The 17,127-nt window shown below is 43.5% G+C and overlaps 1 protein-coding gene across 2 annotated transcripts in view; it reads left to right on the top strand.

Annotated features, from left to right (window-relative positions):
* CENPF (centromere protein F) overlaps nucleotides 1-17,127 on the top strand; it is a 46,015-nt gene that overhangs the window by 13,462 nt on the left and 15,426 nt on the right. For both annotated transcript variants that reach the window (XM_075863332.1, XM_075863331.1), the window contains 5 exons: nucleotides 2,092-2,227; nucleotides 3,751-5,927; nucleotides 7,580-9,757; nucleotides 10,646-10,798; nucleotides 13,838-14,014. In XM_075863332.1, the coding sequence (XP_075719447.1) occupies nucleotides 2,092-2,227; nucleotides 3,751-5,927; nucleotides 7,580-9,757; nucleotides 10,646-10,798; nucleotides 13,838-14,014 (4,821 nt within the window). The remainder of the gene's footprint in view (nucleotides 1-2,091; nucleotides 2,228-3,750; nucleotides 5,928-7,579; nucleotides 9,758-10,645; nucleotides 10,799-13,837; nucleotides 14,015-17,127) is intronic.

Consider the following 17,127-nt stretch of genomic DNA (forward strand, 5'->3'; position numbering starts at 1 on the left):
GGTGTGACCAGAAAGCATCCATGCCTTTCTAACCCCTTTTAATTTTGCGTGTAGTCCTGATACGTGGTTTGCAACCTGTGGAACTACTAGTCCCAGCCAAACCTGACAGCCGTGTGGAGTTGTAGTTTTTAAAGGGAAAATGATCTTCTCGTTCATAGATTCGTGTGTGAAGATCACATTGTGTGGTTGTGTAAATACTTTGCTTTACTATTAGGCTATGTTCACACTGAGTATTTTGGGGGAGGAATATCTGCCTTAAAATTCCGTTTGGAGCTTTGAGGCAGATATTCCTCTCCCTGCACGCCGATTTTCCCGGCGATTATCGCGCCGTTTTCGCCCGCGGCCATTGAGCGCCGCGGGCATAAAACAGCGCGAAATACGCTTTCTCTGCCTCCCATTGAAGTCAATGGGAAGTCAGAGGCGGAAGCGCCCGAAGATAGGGCATGTCGCTTCTTTTTCCCGCGAGGCAGTTTTACTGCTCGCGGGAAAAAGACGCCGACGCCTTCATTGAAATCAATGGGAGGCGTTCTCGGGCCGTTTTTGCCGAGTTTTGCGACGCGGTTTCCGCGTCAAAAAACTCGCCAAAATACCCCGTGTGAACATAGCCTTATACTCCGATCATGTCTAAAGCTAATTTAAATCTATTACCAGAAAGCAGTGCATTGTGGGGGCTCCAATGACCGTTACACACAGAGGTGTAACTTGAAGCTCCTGGGTCCCGATGGAAAATCTGTACCTACCATGTGTTATTTATAATACTTGTGTCTTCTCATGTGGCCGAGGGGGCCTTTTGGGCCCCCTGAGGAACCAGGACCCGTATATGACAGCTACCTCTTCACCCCTGTAGCTACGCCCCTGGTTACATACTTAGGCAGTTAAATCACACGTCTGACAGCGGGGTGGAACTAAACTGCTGTCTGTTTCCATGGACAACCGGTAGATTTTTTTTTTTACAGGAACAATGAATAGAAATGGTGACATCACATAAAGTAACTGTGATATGTAAAACTGGAACCACGCTGTAAGAATAGTTGGATGCAGAGTTTCTCCATAGGTTCTGTTCACACCATGACGCACCGTCGGATTAGTCAAACGACAGATACCAGCGGCACCCGACTGACGCTATTGACTTACAATGGGGTCTATCGCTTCTGCTGTGGTGACCGTCATTTTGATGGGTGTAATAGCAATGCATGCAATGGATAGACTCCTAAGGCCCTGTTCACACTGAGTTTTTTTTCAGGCAGAAAATTTGGATCTGCCCGCACGCCCTTTGCCACGTTTTTCGCAGCGTTCTTCACCCGCGGCCATTGAGCGCAGCGAAAAACACTTTCTCTGCCTCCCATTGATGTAAATGGGAATTCAGAGATGTAAACGCCCAGAGATAGGGCATATCGCTTCTTTTTCCCTTGAGACAGTTTTTTGGCTCACGGGAAAAAAATGCCTCTACCTCCCATTGAAATCAATGGGAAGTTTTTTTGGCGTGTTTTCTGATGCGGTTTCCACGTCAAAAAGTGTCAAAACACCCTGTGTGAACAGGGCCAAATACTCCCTAGCCCCCAATATAATCAGACATTGTGGATCTAGTCCTCGGTGGGAAGAAAATCAATTCTGTATATAGTCATATGTCATTCAAAATGTTATATTCTTCGAAGCAGTTTAAATGGGACACATGTCCATCCATTTAGATATTTTAATCCAAATAGGTCCTGTTTTCAGTACGGGACAGTTGTCCCGCAGCGAGGCAGTGACATAGCGTCATAGATAACTATGATCCTAGGAGTCCGGCTCCCTGCAGCGTGTTCGGTCCGGGAAATGCAGCCGACATACGGACCGGACCATATATCACGGACCGAACACGCTCGTGTGTGCCTTAACACTTTGATGCAAAATTGCATGAGGGCGCCGATGATTGTAAACGTATAGTGTATAATATGATGCAAGGTCTGGGGATTTGTCGATGCCCATCAGAAGAGTTTCTGATATATGAGATGCCATTAGATAGATTATACAGAATTCCCTTTAAATCATTACCTCTCCTACCCGGAATGATGTGTTCTCTCATTTGCTTCTTTGTTTCGTTGCTTTCAGGAGGCTCGGTCTCAGCAAAATGCAATTAAAAGTCAGCTCGACCATAAAATGAAAGAAGTTTTGAAACTAGAAGATGAATTTAGATCAGCAAATCAAACACTACGGCAGAACCAAGCGTTCATAGACGAGCTCAAAAGTAAGTGCCCCTTTGCAGCAGCTGCGTGTGGCGCGAAGACGCAGTTGACTGGAGTTATTTGGCTGCGGGTGCATCACGCCAGGCAGGATCTCCATAACCTCTGTGTGTTCTGCTTATTAAACGTCAGGATTATGGTAATTATCAATAATACCACAGAATTATATTGTGGAACATGGACAGAACCAGTGACTTTGATAAATGGGTTCTGGTATAATGAGAAAATCAAAAAGACTGATTACGAGCCAGCGCCCCCCCCCCCCCCCCCCTCCGGCTACAATCCGAGCTCCCGGCGTAATCTACGAGAAAGCACTGTAGTGGGAAAATGAACTTAGAAATACAGAAATATGGTGCCAGGGTCCGCTGCTTTGTGTCTGATGCAGTAGCAATTAAAAGGCTCAGCGATTTTTTATTTTTTTTTTGTCTCTTCTTGGAACAAATTAGACTTGATGTTGGTTTTTGTTTTTCTTTTTGCAATTTAATGTAGATTTGATGTGTGTTTTTCTAGAGAAATTAATGTTCGAGAGCAATTTTAATTTTCACAGTGCAGTGAACTTGTCCTTATAGGATAACTCTCGTACATACATCGCTGGAGGTTAATTTTGGATGCGTGATGATGCTGTTGTCGGATACCGTGCTTCAAATCCCCTGCAAAAACATACATTTAAAGAGGATTTGTCGTAGTTTTTTTAGTACATTTTTTTTTTTAACCACATATCTTACCTTTTTCCTGTTGTCCTCCCAATTCCACTGTACTTTTTTTTTTTCCCACTCTCTTGGTTGCGCTATGGCCCCTGCAGTAAATCTCGCGAGATCAGCAGGTTTTCTGCATCACTGTGTCTGCTCTGATTGGACAGTGTCAGAGCAATGCAGGAGGTCTCCTCCTGTCTGTACCTCACAATTAGCATATTAGGCTGCCAAAATGGAGTGGGGGGCATAGTGGGACAACGAAGGACCAATACAAAAGAAAATTATTGACCGCACTGCAATCTGGAGGATGCTAGGAATAGAAAAAGGTATGTGGTTTAAAAAAAGAAAAAAACCATGATCGGTCCTCCCTAAGTTATAGAATTCTGTCTGTCTGCTGCAACCACTAGGAGGCGCTTACAGATTTATTATTGTGTTCAATGGAGGCTTTAAGTCTATATGCAGTAAGCCTCCCCTAGTGGTGGCTGCAGGAAGAATATTTTATTATTTAGGTGTATAGAGGCGATCTAGAGATCTCTTAACAGATTACTGTACAGTGCCTGATGTAGAGCAAACTTCTCAGAATGCAAATCACCAGAAGAAGTTCTGTACAGACACTGAACAAGCAGGGTATGCCGGGAGATTACAGCTCTGAAGAAAACAAAATTGTGAATTCAGCTCTGAAGTATTATACAGACTGTAACACCGGATTAGTTCAAGATAAGTAATGGGTATTCACAAAGTCGAAAATTTGACACAAAAAGTTGAGCAACGGTGGACATACACTTTTTGGTTATGATGTCACTTAAAAATATAAACTTCTTGAATGCGTTTTACAGATAAAAATAACAGTTTGGAGGTGGAAATGAAAGCCGCTGTGCAGAAACTAAACAACGAAGACTCGACTTGTTTAGAAAATCTTAAAGTGACTATGATTAATTTGGAGAAAGAAAGAGATTTTGCCAAAGATTTGCTGCAGAAGAGAGAAAACGACTTGGCTGACGTGAAGAACGCTCACGCTAAAATGTCCGAAGAATTGTCGACTTTGAAGACTCGGCTTCATTGTAAAGAACAAGAATTGAAAGACTTGACTAATTGGAAAAACGAATATGAAAATAATTCTATCTTGTTCTCCAAAGAGAAAGAGAACATGTCGATAAGAACCAAAGACTTGGAAGTGACGGTTCAGAGTCTTACCGATCAGGTAACTTTACTGGAAAACGATAAGAAAAATTTACACACCCAGATAAAGACCCTTCAAGATATCATTGATGTAAGAACAGCTGATCTGGAGGTTCAGGAGGTAAATTGCAGGAAGCTGAATAGTCAGCTGATGTCGGAAAGCGAAAAATATCAAAAAGAAATCGAAAACCTACAGAAAATATCTGAACTGGAGGCGCAAAATAAGACTGAAGAGTTAAATGTTTGGTCAAACAAGGTGTCCTATTTGGAAGGTGAGTTGGAGAAACAGGGAAAATTAAATGCTGAATTACAAGGTCAACTTGACCTACTTTTGAGAAGTCATCAGGAAATCCAAAAACATCTATCTGAAGTCAAAGGAAAGCATGAGTGTCGTATCCCTGATTCTACAAGCTTAAAAGACCATTCATCTGAACAAAGTGATTCTATTCCATCTATCATCAGGGAAAAAGAAGAAGAAGAAATCGTCAAATTATCAGAAAAATGTAGCGTTGCCAAAGCAGAGATGGAATCTGTGTATCAAAATAACACCGAACTTACTACTAAGCTGCAGGAGCTGAATCTGTTGTCCGAGACGTGGTCTGCCGAGAGGGAAACGCTGGCGGCTTCAATTAGTTCTCTTCAAAAAGACCTTGAAAAGCTGACTGAGGAAAACAAAAGAATGGGCGAACACTGCGATCTGCTGAGTTACGAGAAGACACAACTTCAGAACGCAAAGATTGACACTTCAGAGAAAGACTTCTTCTCAAACCATAATGCTGAAGATAAACCGGTCGATGAGTCAAGAGAAGAAACCGCAAACCGATATGAAAATCTGAAAGAAGAAGTGGCGGAATGGAAAGAAAAAGTTTCTAGAACCCAACAAGAAAACAGTCGTCTGCTCCGGGCCAACGAGGAGTTGTCTACATCGATTGGAAAGCTCCGGGACAATGAATTTTCTCTAAATAAGACTCTAGAGGAGTTAAGAGTTTGTCTGAAGGACAAAGAAGCCTCTTTAGGAAACGCGCATACTAAGTTAGAATTGTTGAACAAAAATTGTCGGGAGAAAGATCATTCGGTGGAAGGAGTCCGTGAGCATTTGATTGACCTTCAGAGTCCATCCAACGATGGTTTTGAAAGGAATGACGGTGCAGAATTGACGAAGGTTTCTCAAGATGGTTCTGAAAGTCCCAAAGGAACCAATCTCCATGGACTTGATGAAACCACATTGAATGGCAGCAGTGATGGGATATTAATGAATAATTCTCTTTTTGATATAAGTGGAGATATCTCTTTCTTCACACCATCAGTTGGACAACAGAACCGTGATGAAAATTTGACATTATTGATCAATATGGACCACCTTACTTTGGTATCGGCTAGTGACCCTACTCTTCCCCTACCGGATCTTTCAAGTCTAGAATCCCAAAAATCGGCCACCTTGTCACCTTTTACTTCACCACCAATAAAAAGGGCTGACGGGAATGGAGATCGAAAGTCGATTACCAGCCAGATTGTTGACTTGCTCCTCCAGCAGTCTCCTCCTCAGCAGCAACAAGTCTTAAGCTCTGGAGTAAAGATCGATGAGCCTGTGGAAATGAAAGACTTGCTCGTGGTCTACCAAATGGAACTGAGTAGGTTGCAGAAACAACATTTATCTGAGATTGCCACCTGGCAGCAGAAATTAAAAGACCAAGCTTCGGAAATGGAGACCGTGTTGTCAGCCGGGAAGGCTGAAGCGGAGCGTTTGGCTCAGGAGCTGGAGGCTGCAAGACTTGAACTGCAAGTTTTCGACCTAAGTGCACGCTCCCTGCTGTCTTTTGATAATAATGATGATGTAAGTATGTGTGGGCAATTCTTTATTGTGAGATATGATGTAAGGATATTACTCGCTTCATGCTTTTGATTTGCATGATTTGGACTTGATATGTTCCCTACACTTGTCCTAGGTACGGCACAGGCCGCTCACACATGCAGACTTAAGCTGGCCATACATTAGTGATTTCAGACAACCAATTTCTGTATGACTTCTCATTCACGGTCTTTCTGTAAAAGTTGTTGTTTTGGATCACAATACCTTTAGAAATTTGTCATTTTAACTTATCGACCGCTGGCTTGATCTTTTGCCTGGTCTGGGCTTCTATTGATGGGATTTGGCATGAACGAATATCCGAGATTACACCCGCTAACGGCTGAAAAAAAAAATCAACTTTTCCACATATCTGCCTTCGGTTGGCAGCTTTCATGCTTGTTCGTGTCACGAAAAGGCGTTGGCAAAAAATGGTCTAAATCGACCTTTTCAGACGTCCAAATCTCTAGTGTATGGTCCGCTTTATGGACGGTGTTTATGTTGATAAAACATTTTGTTCACACCAGTAAAATATTCATCTCCTAATTGAGAATCTTTAGTGGACATTCTTTAATTCTGTTTTCACTTTCTTGTCGGTTGAGGACTCCCACATTTCCTACAAATTTCAAAAAGATTTTGAATGTAATTTTAGAACATTTGTTTGACTGTAGAAGGCATAATCTTAACTACTTCATTTACCTTTAAAGGGTAACTAAACTTTCAAAAAATGTTTGACATCGCATAGTAAAATGTCAGAAGTTTTAATCGGTGGGGGTCTGAGCACGGAGACCCCCACTGATTGATTAAAAAAAAAGGCAGCAGAAGCGCTCGGGTGAGCAATGTGCCTCTTCGTTTTTTTTATCAGCTTTTCTAGGAAAGTCGAGCAAGTGGTGTACGGACTCCATGGAAAGTCTATGAGCCTGTACACCGCTCGCTCAGCTTTCCGAGGAAAGATGATCAGAAACAAGGCTGCACAGCACTCACCCGAGCGCTACTGACGCTGTATTTTAGCCATCAATGAGGGGTCTCCGTGCTCAGACCCCCACCAATCAAAACTTCTGACCTGTTCTTTTGACATGTCAAAAGTTCTTTTGAAAGTCTAGTTATCCTTTAAAAGAGATTTCTGAGATTTAGCGTTTATGGCATATCTCTAGATTGAGAACAAAAGGGTTGCAGCATTTTGCACAACCCCCTTCAGTTTTCTTACAGATACCACGCCAATCTCATCCAGGTTCTTTATCGGCCTCGTTCACAGTCCGTGGTCGAGCGCAGCGGAGTCTAGTAAAACTTTACTACACACATTACAAGCCTATCCTAGGGATATACCTTAAAAAAATTCTTCGAAATTTAGCTGTAAATTACTTATTCTAACTTGGTCACTTTCTAGGCCGTGCCTTTTAAATATTCCTTTACATGGACAAACGTCTTGACAAGCGCTCAAGGAGGAGATTGGGTTCGTCAACAGGGCGCGCAGAATTGCAATTCTTTTTGTTACTTAGAATTGTAAAAAAAATCAGACTTGATAGGGTAAATTAATTTTTAAGAGGTTTAAAAAATATTTAGGATTTTTTTGGGGGTGGATTTTGAAAACTGAATTTTTTGATTGTATAGTAAGACTTGCTTTACTTTGTTCTTTTTAGTCAACTACAAGATTTGATGCCACCAATCAGACCCTCTGTACAGTTTTGCCCATAGGACGCCTTTCACTTGGCAACAATGCATTGCAAACCTCTGGATGTCTAACGCAAAGTCCAAAAGTTGCATTCAACGGTGTAGTTGATAGCATTACGGAGATGATTGGTCATGGGAGTCCTACAGGACAAGTAGGAAATATTGAAAAATGTTCTAGAGAGAGGAAGAGAAGGAAGGGTTCTAGTGGAGCCCAAGTAGACAACCTGGAAACTCAAGATGTCTCGGAGAGTCTCCAGCTAAAGACTAAGGAAAGAGAAGAGATTAATCAAGATTTGTTAATGGAAATAAAAGACCTGTCAGCCCAAATTGAGATACTAAAAGGTGAACTTCTTAAAAAAGACAGAGAAAAACAAGATCTTGATGATAAATCTAAAGTTTTTGAAGTTGAAAAATTGGAATTACTAGAAAAAGTCGAATTGATTTCTAGTGAGAAATCGCAGTTGGCAAATAAAATAGTCGAACTTGAAAAAGAGCTTAATAATTCATTAAATGCGATGGAGATATTGAAACGGCAGGTATCTGAAGTGTCCAGTATACGAGAAAACTTAGAGATCTCCGGCAAGGAATGCAAAGAAAATTACCTTCAAACGCAAATTGAGCTGAGGAGGGCAAAATCTGAAAAATCAAATCTTGAGAACCACGCTCTGTCTCTAGAAGCGGACCTGGATGCCCTTCACTCCAAATGCCAGCGCTTACAAGAGGAAAGTGAAGGCAATTTAAGGTCTTTTAATGAGGCCCGGGAGAATCTTGATGCTGTCGTGGAAGCGAAATATCAGCTAATTCAGGAACTGGAGAGTTTAGTTGAAGAAAAGGAAGAGCTTGAACAAATGTATAAAAAGCTTCAGGTTACGGAACAAGAGCTGGAATCGAGTAAATTGAGCTCTAAGGAACTAATAAAGATATTGGAAGCTGATTTACGAACCCTGAAGGAAGAACTTCAGGCAGTAAAATTGACTGCGGAGGAGTTGACCGCAGAAAGGGACTGTATGGTTGACTTGCAAGAAAATGAAAAGACGCAAGTTCGAGAGCTCCAAAATCAGATCCAAAAATTTCAAGAAGAAGAAAAAATCCTGGTCCGTGAGCAAGAAGATCTCCAGATACAAGTAAGAACGACGCAAGCAGAAAATGAGAAGCTCTCTAGAGCTCTGGAACGATGTCAGCAACAGAAGCATGAGCTGGGCAGCAGCTTGAGTTCTGCTCAGGAGGAAGTTACTCTTATGCGTACGGGAATAGAGAAACTTAAGGTTAAGATCGAAGCCGATGAGAAGAAGAAGCGTCATTCGATGGAAAAGCTAAAAGAGAGCGAGCGGAAATTTGACAAGTTGAATGACAAGATCGAGTCTTTGGAACGAGAATTGATCATGTCTGAAGAGAATTTGGAGACTGCCATCATGCAGACGGAGACGGCCAAGGAGGAAGCCGAGAAACTCAAGGAGCAAAAAGACACTTTAGAAATGGAATTGAAATGTTTGGGGAAGAAGCTTGAGGACCTGGAAGAAGAACTTCAGAGCAGCCGGGACAAAATGGTTGAGTTCGAAGCCACAATTGCAACCGTTACAAAAACTCTGGAGAGCGGAGAGATGGAACGTGCTCAGTTTATGGAAGACTCCAAGAAACAACAGGAGTCGTTTCAAGTGGAACTGGAAGAGTTGCTCGCACAGAAAGCCCTTTCTGACCAAAAATATGAAACGGCTGTGGCCGAATGTGCAGATATTACATCGAAGATGAAGGAACAGTTGCTGCAAGAGTTGGAGAAGGCCCAGATGGCAAGCAAGGATTTTGAGATGTCTCTTCAAAAACTTACTTCAGAACAAGAAGAATGCAAACTTCAATTAGACGAAAAGACTCGGCAACTGGTGGCCCTCGAGAGCCAATCAAAAGATTCAGAGCAATGGGAGATTAAATATTCTGCAGAAATCTCCCGATTTGAAGTTGAATGCGAAAATTTGAAGAATAAAAATAAGAGTCTCCAGAAAGCATTAGAAGAATTAGAAGAGAAGGTTCAGGCCAAGTCAGCAGAGAATGAGACCCTTCAGTCCACCATTGCTGATCTGAAAACCTCTTGTTGTGATCTTGAAACACAGGTGGAATCCACGAAATCTGAAAAACAGACCCTTCTGGATAAGGTAAAGTTGTACCACGTCGTCTTCTTTTGTTCCGTTCTTGACCACTAGGAGGAGAGGGTATTGAGCAGGAGAGCGCCACTTGGGCCTCTGATGCCTTCAAAATATAAGTCCCTTGTCGTTGTGTCATCCTATAAATTAGTATGTTCCATAATTGGAAGTCCGTTAACACATTACAGGCACCTTGCGGTTTAACACCCACAGTAGGTTGTAATATGTTTGACCCTGTAACCCGTGCCCCCATAGGTATTCATGGTAGTGTTGTGACGAGATTTTGAGGGGACCTGCTGGCTCTCCTGACATGTCTGTTTTAGTTAAAAAAATGAATAAATTGGATTCCGATTTAAAATAACAATTATGGAACATCTTTTCTTAGAACTCTGCATTGTGCCGTACCTCTATTATTCCTCCTAGACATGTATGACACTTGATAAGGGGTATGGTAACACACAGTTATCAGAGGCGTGACCGCACCGATTGGACAGTGTCAGACTCTGTAGGGACACCCCCCTCCCCAGCTGGTAACGCCCAGCTGTTAATTTATATATTTCCAGGAGGAATAATAGAGGAACGGACAACACATCTGGCACAACTCCTCGTGATGTCACTTGCAGGATTGGCGTTCAGGGGGGGATTTATTTTGTAGTTAAGGAAATAGCCAATGCATAATTAAGTGTAATCGTTTTTTACAATATATAGTCCCTTCCAGCAGCGCCAGTGAGTATTGATCTCTATGGGAGGTTTGGATAGGAATGTAGTTGAGCGTATCTGCAGTACATTGCCTTGCAGGCGGCAGGGGTTTCTGGGCTGATCGACGTGCCCAAGGCTGCAATTCTTGTAACTTCCTTGTCGGAGCAACTGCTTTATCTTAGTCTCTGCGTTACTTTGCAGGTGGCTGAGCTGGAAGACGATTGTTGTGGTTTGCAGAGCAAATTACAAGATGCTGATCTACAAATCAAAAGTATTCAAGAGCTGAATTGCCGTGAACGGCGAGGACTGGATGAAGAAATGCAGGCAATCCGGCGGCAGCACCAGGACGGCAGCGTGAGTCCTTCTCCTTTTCTCTTATAAGAATATTGTCCCTATTATTTTTCCGCCAAGGAACAAATATTAAGAAAATCTTAAAGTGAATGTCCACCTTGTTACCATGTTTTTTTTTTCAGTCCAAAGTTCTGTGCTGATACATTTTTTTTAATATATCTTTATAGACCTAGAGACGAAGATAACATACAGGCTGCCTGCGGCCACCACTAGAGGGAGCTGACTGCATACTGTGCTATTAAGTTCAATGTATGACAGAATGCTGTAATTTCCTAAGCTCCCTCTAGTGGTGGCTGCTGGTAGTCTGTATGTTACCCATGTCTATGCAGGATTAGGTGTTCTTTATCACCAATACGGAGCGCTGACTGCAATAAAGATATATTAGAGGGTGAATAAACATTTGACAAACTTCTGACATGTCATAATGACCTGTCAAAAGTTTGGATTGGTGGGGGTCCGAGCACTGAGACCCCCACCAATCGCTAAAATGAAGCGGCAGAAGCGCTCGTGTGAGCGCTCAGCCGCTTCGTGTCTCTTCGGCTTTTTCCGGAAAGTCGATGTATCAAAATACTCCGATACATTGATTTCCGGAAGAAGCCAATCGGACATGAAGCGGTTGAGCGCTCACACGAGCAATTCTGCTGCTTCTTTTTAGCGATTGGTGGGGGTCTCAGTGCTCGGACCCCCACGAATAAAAATTTCTGCCGTGTCACCATGACATGTCAGAAGTTTGTTGAACGTTTAGCTGCACTTTAAAGAGAACCTTTCACCTGCCCGTACATGTGCAGCGAGTAATAGGCCGGGCTTCACAGACACGGTCTCACTTTACTTTTTTTTTTCCTATCTTCCTCCGTTATTTACATATCGGTGCCGTTATATTTGTCGCCCAATATGTAAATTAGCCCCTGAACTGTCAAAGGGGCGTTTCTATCTAACTAAATGGCAAGGGGGCGTGATGTCTTCGCTCTGACACTGTCCAATCAGCTTTGGACAGTGTCAGGGCAGGTTGCGCTGTGTTCCCTCCCGCGAGAACATGCACAGACTGGTGGTTCTGCAGAGAGCGCTCTGACTTTGTGCGTGTTCTCGCAGGTAGGGAACACAGCGCAGGCCGCCCTGACACTGTCCGTAGCTGATTTGACAGTGTCAGAGCGAAGACATCACGCCCCCTTGCCATTTAGTTAGATAGAAACGCCCCTTTGACAGTTCAGGGGCTTATTTACATATTGGGCGACAAATATAACGGCACCGATATGTAAATAACGGAGGAAGATAGGAAAAAAAAGTGTAAAGTGAGACCGTGTTTGTGAAGTCCGGCCACATGCGGCACTCTGCTGCACAAGTACGGGCAGGTGAAAGGTTCTCTTTAAAGCGACCCTCTGCTTCTCCATAAAATCGTTACCTAATATGGGGAATCTATTGGTAAAGTACCTGGTGCCCTAGTTTTGAGATTTATACTGTGGATCCGCCAATTCCAAATATCTGCATTTAAAAAAAAAAAAAAAAGTCTGGTAGCTACTCAGTCTTCCCTATGCACGCTATTATTATGGAGGGTCGCTTTCACATATCTTTATTGCGGTAAGAGCTCTGTATTTGTGATAAAGAAGGCCAAATCCTGAATAGACATGGGTAACATGCCGACTACCTACAGCCACCACTAGAGGGAGCTTGGGATCTTACTGCATACTGTCAAACATACATTGATCTCTGATCGGAGGGTCGCTTTAAGAAATCAATTAGCGTGGAATTTTTAACCTGTTTAGTTAACAAAAAAAAAAGCTAAAAAGCTAGATAGTAGAAGCACTAAACAAGCGGGAGGCCTCTTAAAGGGGTTTTCAGAATTTTACATTGATGGTGGTAGTCCCCCTACCCCCTTCCCGATCAGCAGAATGAAGGTGCTGGAGCGCCACGGCCCCTTACACTACTTTACCCGTCACAGCTATGTACGAACGTATGCGGCTGTGTTTGGTACTGGAGTTCAGACTGTAACGTGAATAGGGCACAGCTGCAGTACCAGACACCACGGCATGGACAAGCGCATCACAGTAGGGTGGATGTTGCACAATGGCGAGCACCGATTTCCCCCCCCCCACGTTCTGTTGATCGTGAGGGTCGCCACCCACCGAACACACATTGATAGGCCTTTAATGTAATATCATGAGAAATCCCATTTAGGGATGTCGCGATACCAGAATTTGGACTTCGATACCGATACTTCGTGTAGTATTGCGATTTCGATACCAAAACGATACTTTGCCAACAGTAATAAAAAAATAAATAAAGTTCTTCCATTTTCTGATGTGAGGCGCAAGGTGTGATGATGAATTTGTGGTGTGATGATGATGTCTGCCCATATATGGTATGTCCCTCAATCACGTCACAGGAATTCCCTGTGATGCGATCCAAGGGGCATCCCCCTTCTCATTTTCCCCTGAATGCTGCAGTCCGCTTTGATCGCAACATTCAGGGGAATAATGGCGGAGATGAGCGGCTTCTCTGATCTCCGCCGTTATAGAGCGGGGCTGCGGCTGTGTAATACAGTCATTGCCCCGCTCCTGACATTAAGTGCACGCGCGGTCAGCATGAGGAGATGCGGCCGGCGCTGCACTAATGAGCGGCGGTTCAGGCACTGAAGACAGAACATGGGGGTGTTTTGCAGTGCGCCCGCCATGTTCTGTCTTCAGTTCCGGCAATCATTAGTGCGCACATCATCCTGACACTCCACACTTGTCAGGACTCATGAGCGAGGCAATGGCTGTATGCCGCAGCCCCGCTATAATACATTAATATGTTATAATGCTAAGCTGTGCGGCCGCACCGCTTAGCATCGAAATACATACAATAACGGTATCGAACCTATTGGTGTATGGTATTGAAACCGTATCGAAGTTTTGTTGCATCGTGCAACCCTAATCCCATTATTGGAGATATTATTCTCTTTCAAGCAAGTAACTATAATGCAAAATTTGTAAGGATGAAATCCATGTAACCAATAATTCTCCTGTTGATGCATTGTATGTGTGTAATGTGATCTGCCCTCTATAGGTTCAGCTCCTGACCGCTATGTCAGAGGCAGCAGAGATGAAGAAATCTGTCGCTTCCCTGCAGAGGGAGCTGGAGTCTCAGGCAAAGAAGCACGAGGATTATATAATAGAATATGAAGAGCGACTACTCCAGGAACACCACCGGGACCAATCCCTGCTGGATGACATCCGGAAACGGGTGAGCACATTATATCTGATACTTCTACGTAATCGATATACACAATACACCCGGTCACCAGGATATGTTACCACTGAATAAGTTAACAATGTTCCCCATAGGGATGTCACGATACCAGAATTTGGACTTCGATACCGATACTTCGTGTAGTATTGCGATTTAGATACCAAAACGATACTTTGCCAACAGTAATAAAAAAAAAAAAAGTTCTTCCCTTTTCTGCTGTGAGGCGCGAGGTGTGATGCTGAATTTTGAATGTGCCTCACATTAACCCCTTCCCGACATTTGCCGTACATGTACGTCATGGAAAGCATTGACTTCCCGCATCTTGCCGTACATGTACGCCAAATGTTTGGGACCGGCTCAGAAGCTGAGCCGGTGCCATCATCACCGGATCTCAGCTGTATCTTACAGCTGACATCCGGCTGTAACGGCGGGGACCGAAATTAGCTTCGATCCCCGCCATTAAACCCTTAAGTGCAGCGCTCAAACGCGATCGCTGCACTTAAGGTGTTTGCAGCTCATCGGAACCCCAGTAATGAAATTGCCGGGGTTCCGGTGGCTGCAATGGCAACCGGAGGCCTAATACTGGCCTCCCGGTCTGCCTAGCACCGAAGCCGGTCAAGATCCGCCCGGCGGCGGAGCCTGATCGGCTTCCGTAGCTGCCGGCAAGATGGCGCCGGGTCAGGAGCTGATCCGGCGTCATCAGCGGTGGAAGTCAGCTGTACTGTACAGCTGACATCCACCTGTAACGGCAGGAACCGGAGCTTGCTCCGATCCCTGCCATTAACCCCTTCGATGCAGCAATCGAAAGCGATTGCTGCATCGTAGCGGTTACTAGCAGATCGCCAGCCCTGAAAGGCAATCAGGACTGGCAACTGCTGTTATGGCAACAGGAGACACAATGGTCTCCTGCTCTGCCATTACGGAAGCCGATTTAGGCCCCGCCGGGAGGCGAAGCCTAATCGACTTGCTGTCAGTGAATGACTGACAGATCTAATACATTGCACTACATAGGTAGTGCAATGTATTAGAAAAAAAAAAATCTGACCCTTGGACCTTCAAGTCCCCTAGTGGGACTTGAGAAAAAGTGTAAAAAAAGTATAAAAAAGTGTAAAAAAAAGTGCAAATAATAAAAGTTTGAAAACAATAAAAGTTTCAAGTAATCAAATAAAACACAATCCCCCTTTTACTCTTATCAAGTCCTTTATTATTGAAAAATAATAATAAACCATATGTATTTGGTATCGCCGCGACCGTAACGACCTGAGGTATCAAAATATTATATTATTTATTGCACGCGGTGAACAGCGTAAAAAAAACGTAAAAAACGTTACCAGAGTTTCTGTTTTTTAGTCACTTTGCCCTACAAATGTTAGAATAAAAAGTGATCAAAAAGTCGCACATATCCAAAAATGGTACCTATAAAAACTATAGCTCGTCCCGCAAAAAACAAGCCCTCATACACCTCCGTCGACAAAAAAATTAAAAAGTTATGGTTCTCACAACTTGGCGACAGAAAAAATACATTCTTTTTACAAAAGTAATTTTATTGTGAAAAAAGTTGTAAAACATAAAAAAGTGCTATAAATTAGGTATCGCCGGAATCGTACTGACCCGCAGAATAAAGTTAACATGTAATTTATAACGCATGGTGACCGCTGTATAAAAAAAGACGAAAAAAGCTGTGCCAGAATTGCGTTTCTTTGTTTACCTGGCATCCCAAAAAATAGGATAAAAGGTGATCAAAAAGTTGCATGTACCCCAAAATGGTACCAATAATAACTACAGCTCGTCCCGCAACAAACCAGCCCTCATACCGCTACGTCTATGAAAAATAAAGGAAATAAAAAAATATGCAGTTGTGCCCGAGGGGAACATTTCTTCTGTTTGAAGAGGCGATTTATCAAGGACCTAAAATTAGGGAACCAGGAAGGGGAGGGCCCAAACATATCCGCTGGAAGCGACGGTGCCCGTATTATACCAGGACAACACTTCCTAGCAAAATTCCCCAAACTACAAAGGTGCGGAGTGTGGACCAAAAGGGGGATAATAAAGGACGCCATTTATCAGTGCGACACCGGCCTGTGCGGAAAGGATTGCTTCACAGCGTAACACACATCTATGGATCATTTTATTGTTTTTTTTTACCCCATTATTATACCACCTGACTATGCCCCTTATATACTCCGCCCGGCTTACATATGCCCTACATTATAAACGGAAACACCAGTAAGACTCCAAACAAAACTACCACCAAGCAAAATCCACGCTCCAAAAGCCAAATGGCATTTCCTCCCATCTGAACCCTACAGCGTCCCCAAACAGCAGTTTCCTTCCACATATATGGCACCGTCATACCCGGGAGAACCCTTTTAGCAATTTTTGGGGTGTGTGTCTCCAGTGGCATAAGCTGGGCACGACATATTTGCCACTGAATGGCATATCTAGGGAAAAATATAAATTTTGAATTTGCACCATCCACAGCGCATTCATTTATGGAAAAGACCTGTGGGGTGAAAATGCTCACTACACCCCTTAATAAATGCCTTGAGGGGTGCAGTTTCCATAGTGGGGGTCACTTCTCAGGGGTTTATTTTTATTATTTCACATCTGAGCCTCTGCAGTTGTGAACCAATACTTTGTAAATCGCCAAATTAGGCCTCAATTTTACATGGTACGCTTTCACTCCTGAGCCTGGTCGACTGTCCAGGCAAGAGATTAGGGCCACATGTAAGGTGTTTCTAAAACCAGGAAACCCAGCATAATAATTAGAGAGCTGTCTCGTTATGGTGGCACAAGCCGGGCACCACATATTGTCCACATATCTGTGGAAAAAATCCCATTTTCACTCTGCAACATCGAGTTCACACTAATTTCTACAAAACACCTGCAGGGTTAACATGCTCACTACACCCCTAGGTAAATGCATTGAGGGGTGTAGTTTCCAAAATGGGGTCACTTCTGGGGGGTTTCCACTGTTTTGGGCCCACAGGCGCCCAGAAACCAATCCAGCAACATCTGCACTCCAAATGGCGGTCCTTCCCTTCTGAGCCCTGCCGTGTGCCCAAACAGCAGTTTATGACCACATATGGGGTATTGCCGTACTCGGT

The sequence above is a fragment of the Rhinoderma darwinii genome, chromosome 4 (genome assembly GCF_050947455.1).
Source record: "Rhinoderma darwinii isolate aRhiDar2 chromosome 4, aRhiDar2.hap1, whole genome shotgun sequence".
Lineage (NCBI taxonomy): Eukaryota > Metazoa > Chordata > Amphibia > Anura > Rhinodermatidae > Rhinoderma > Rhinoderma darwinii.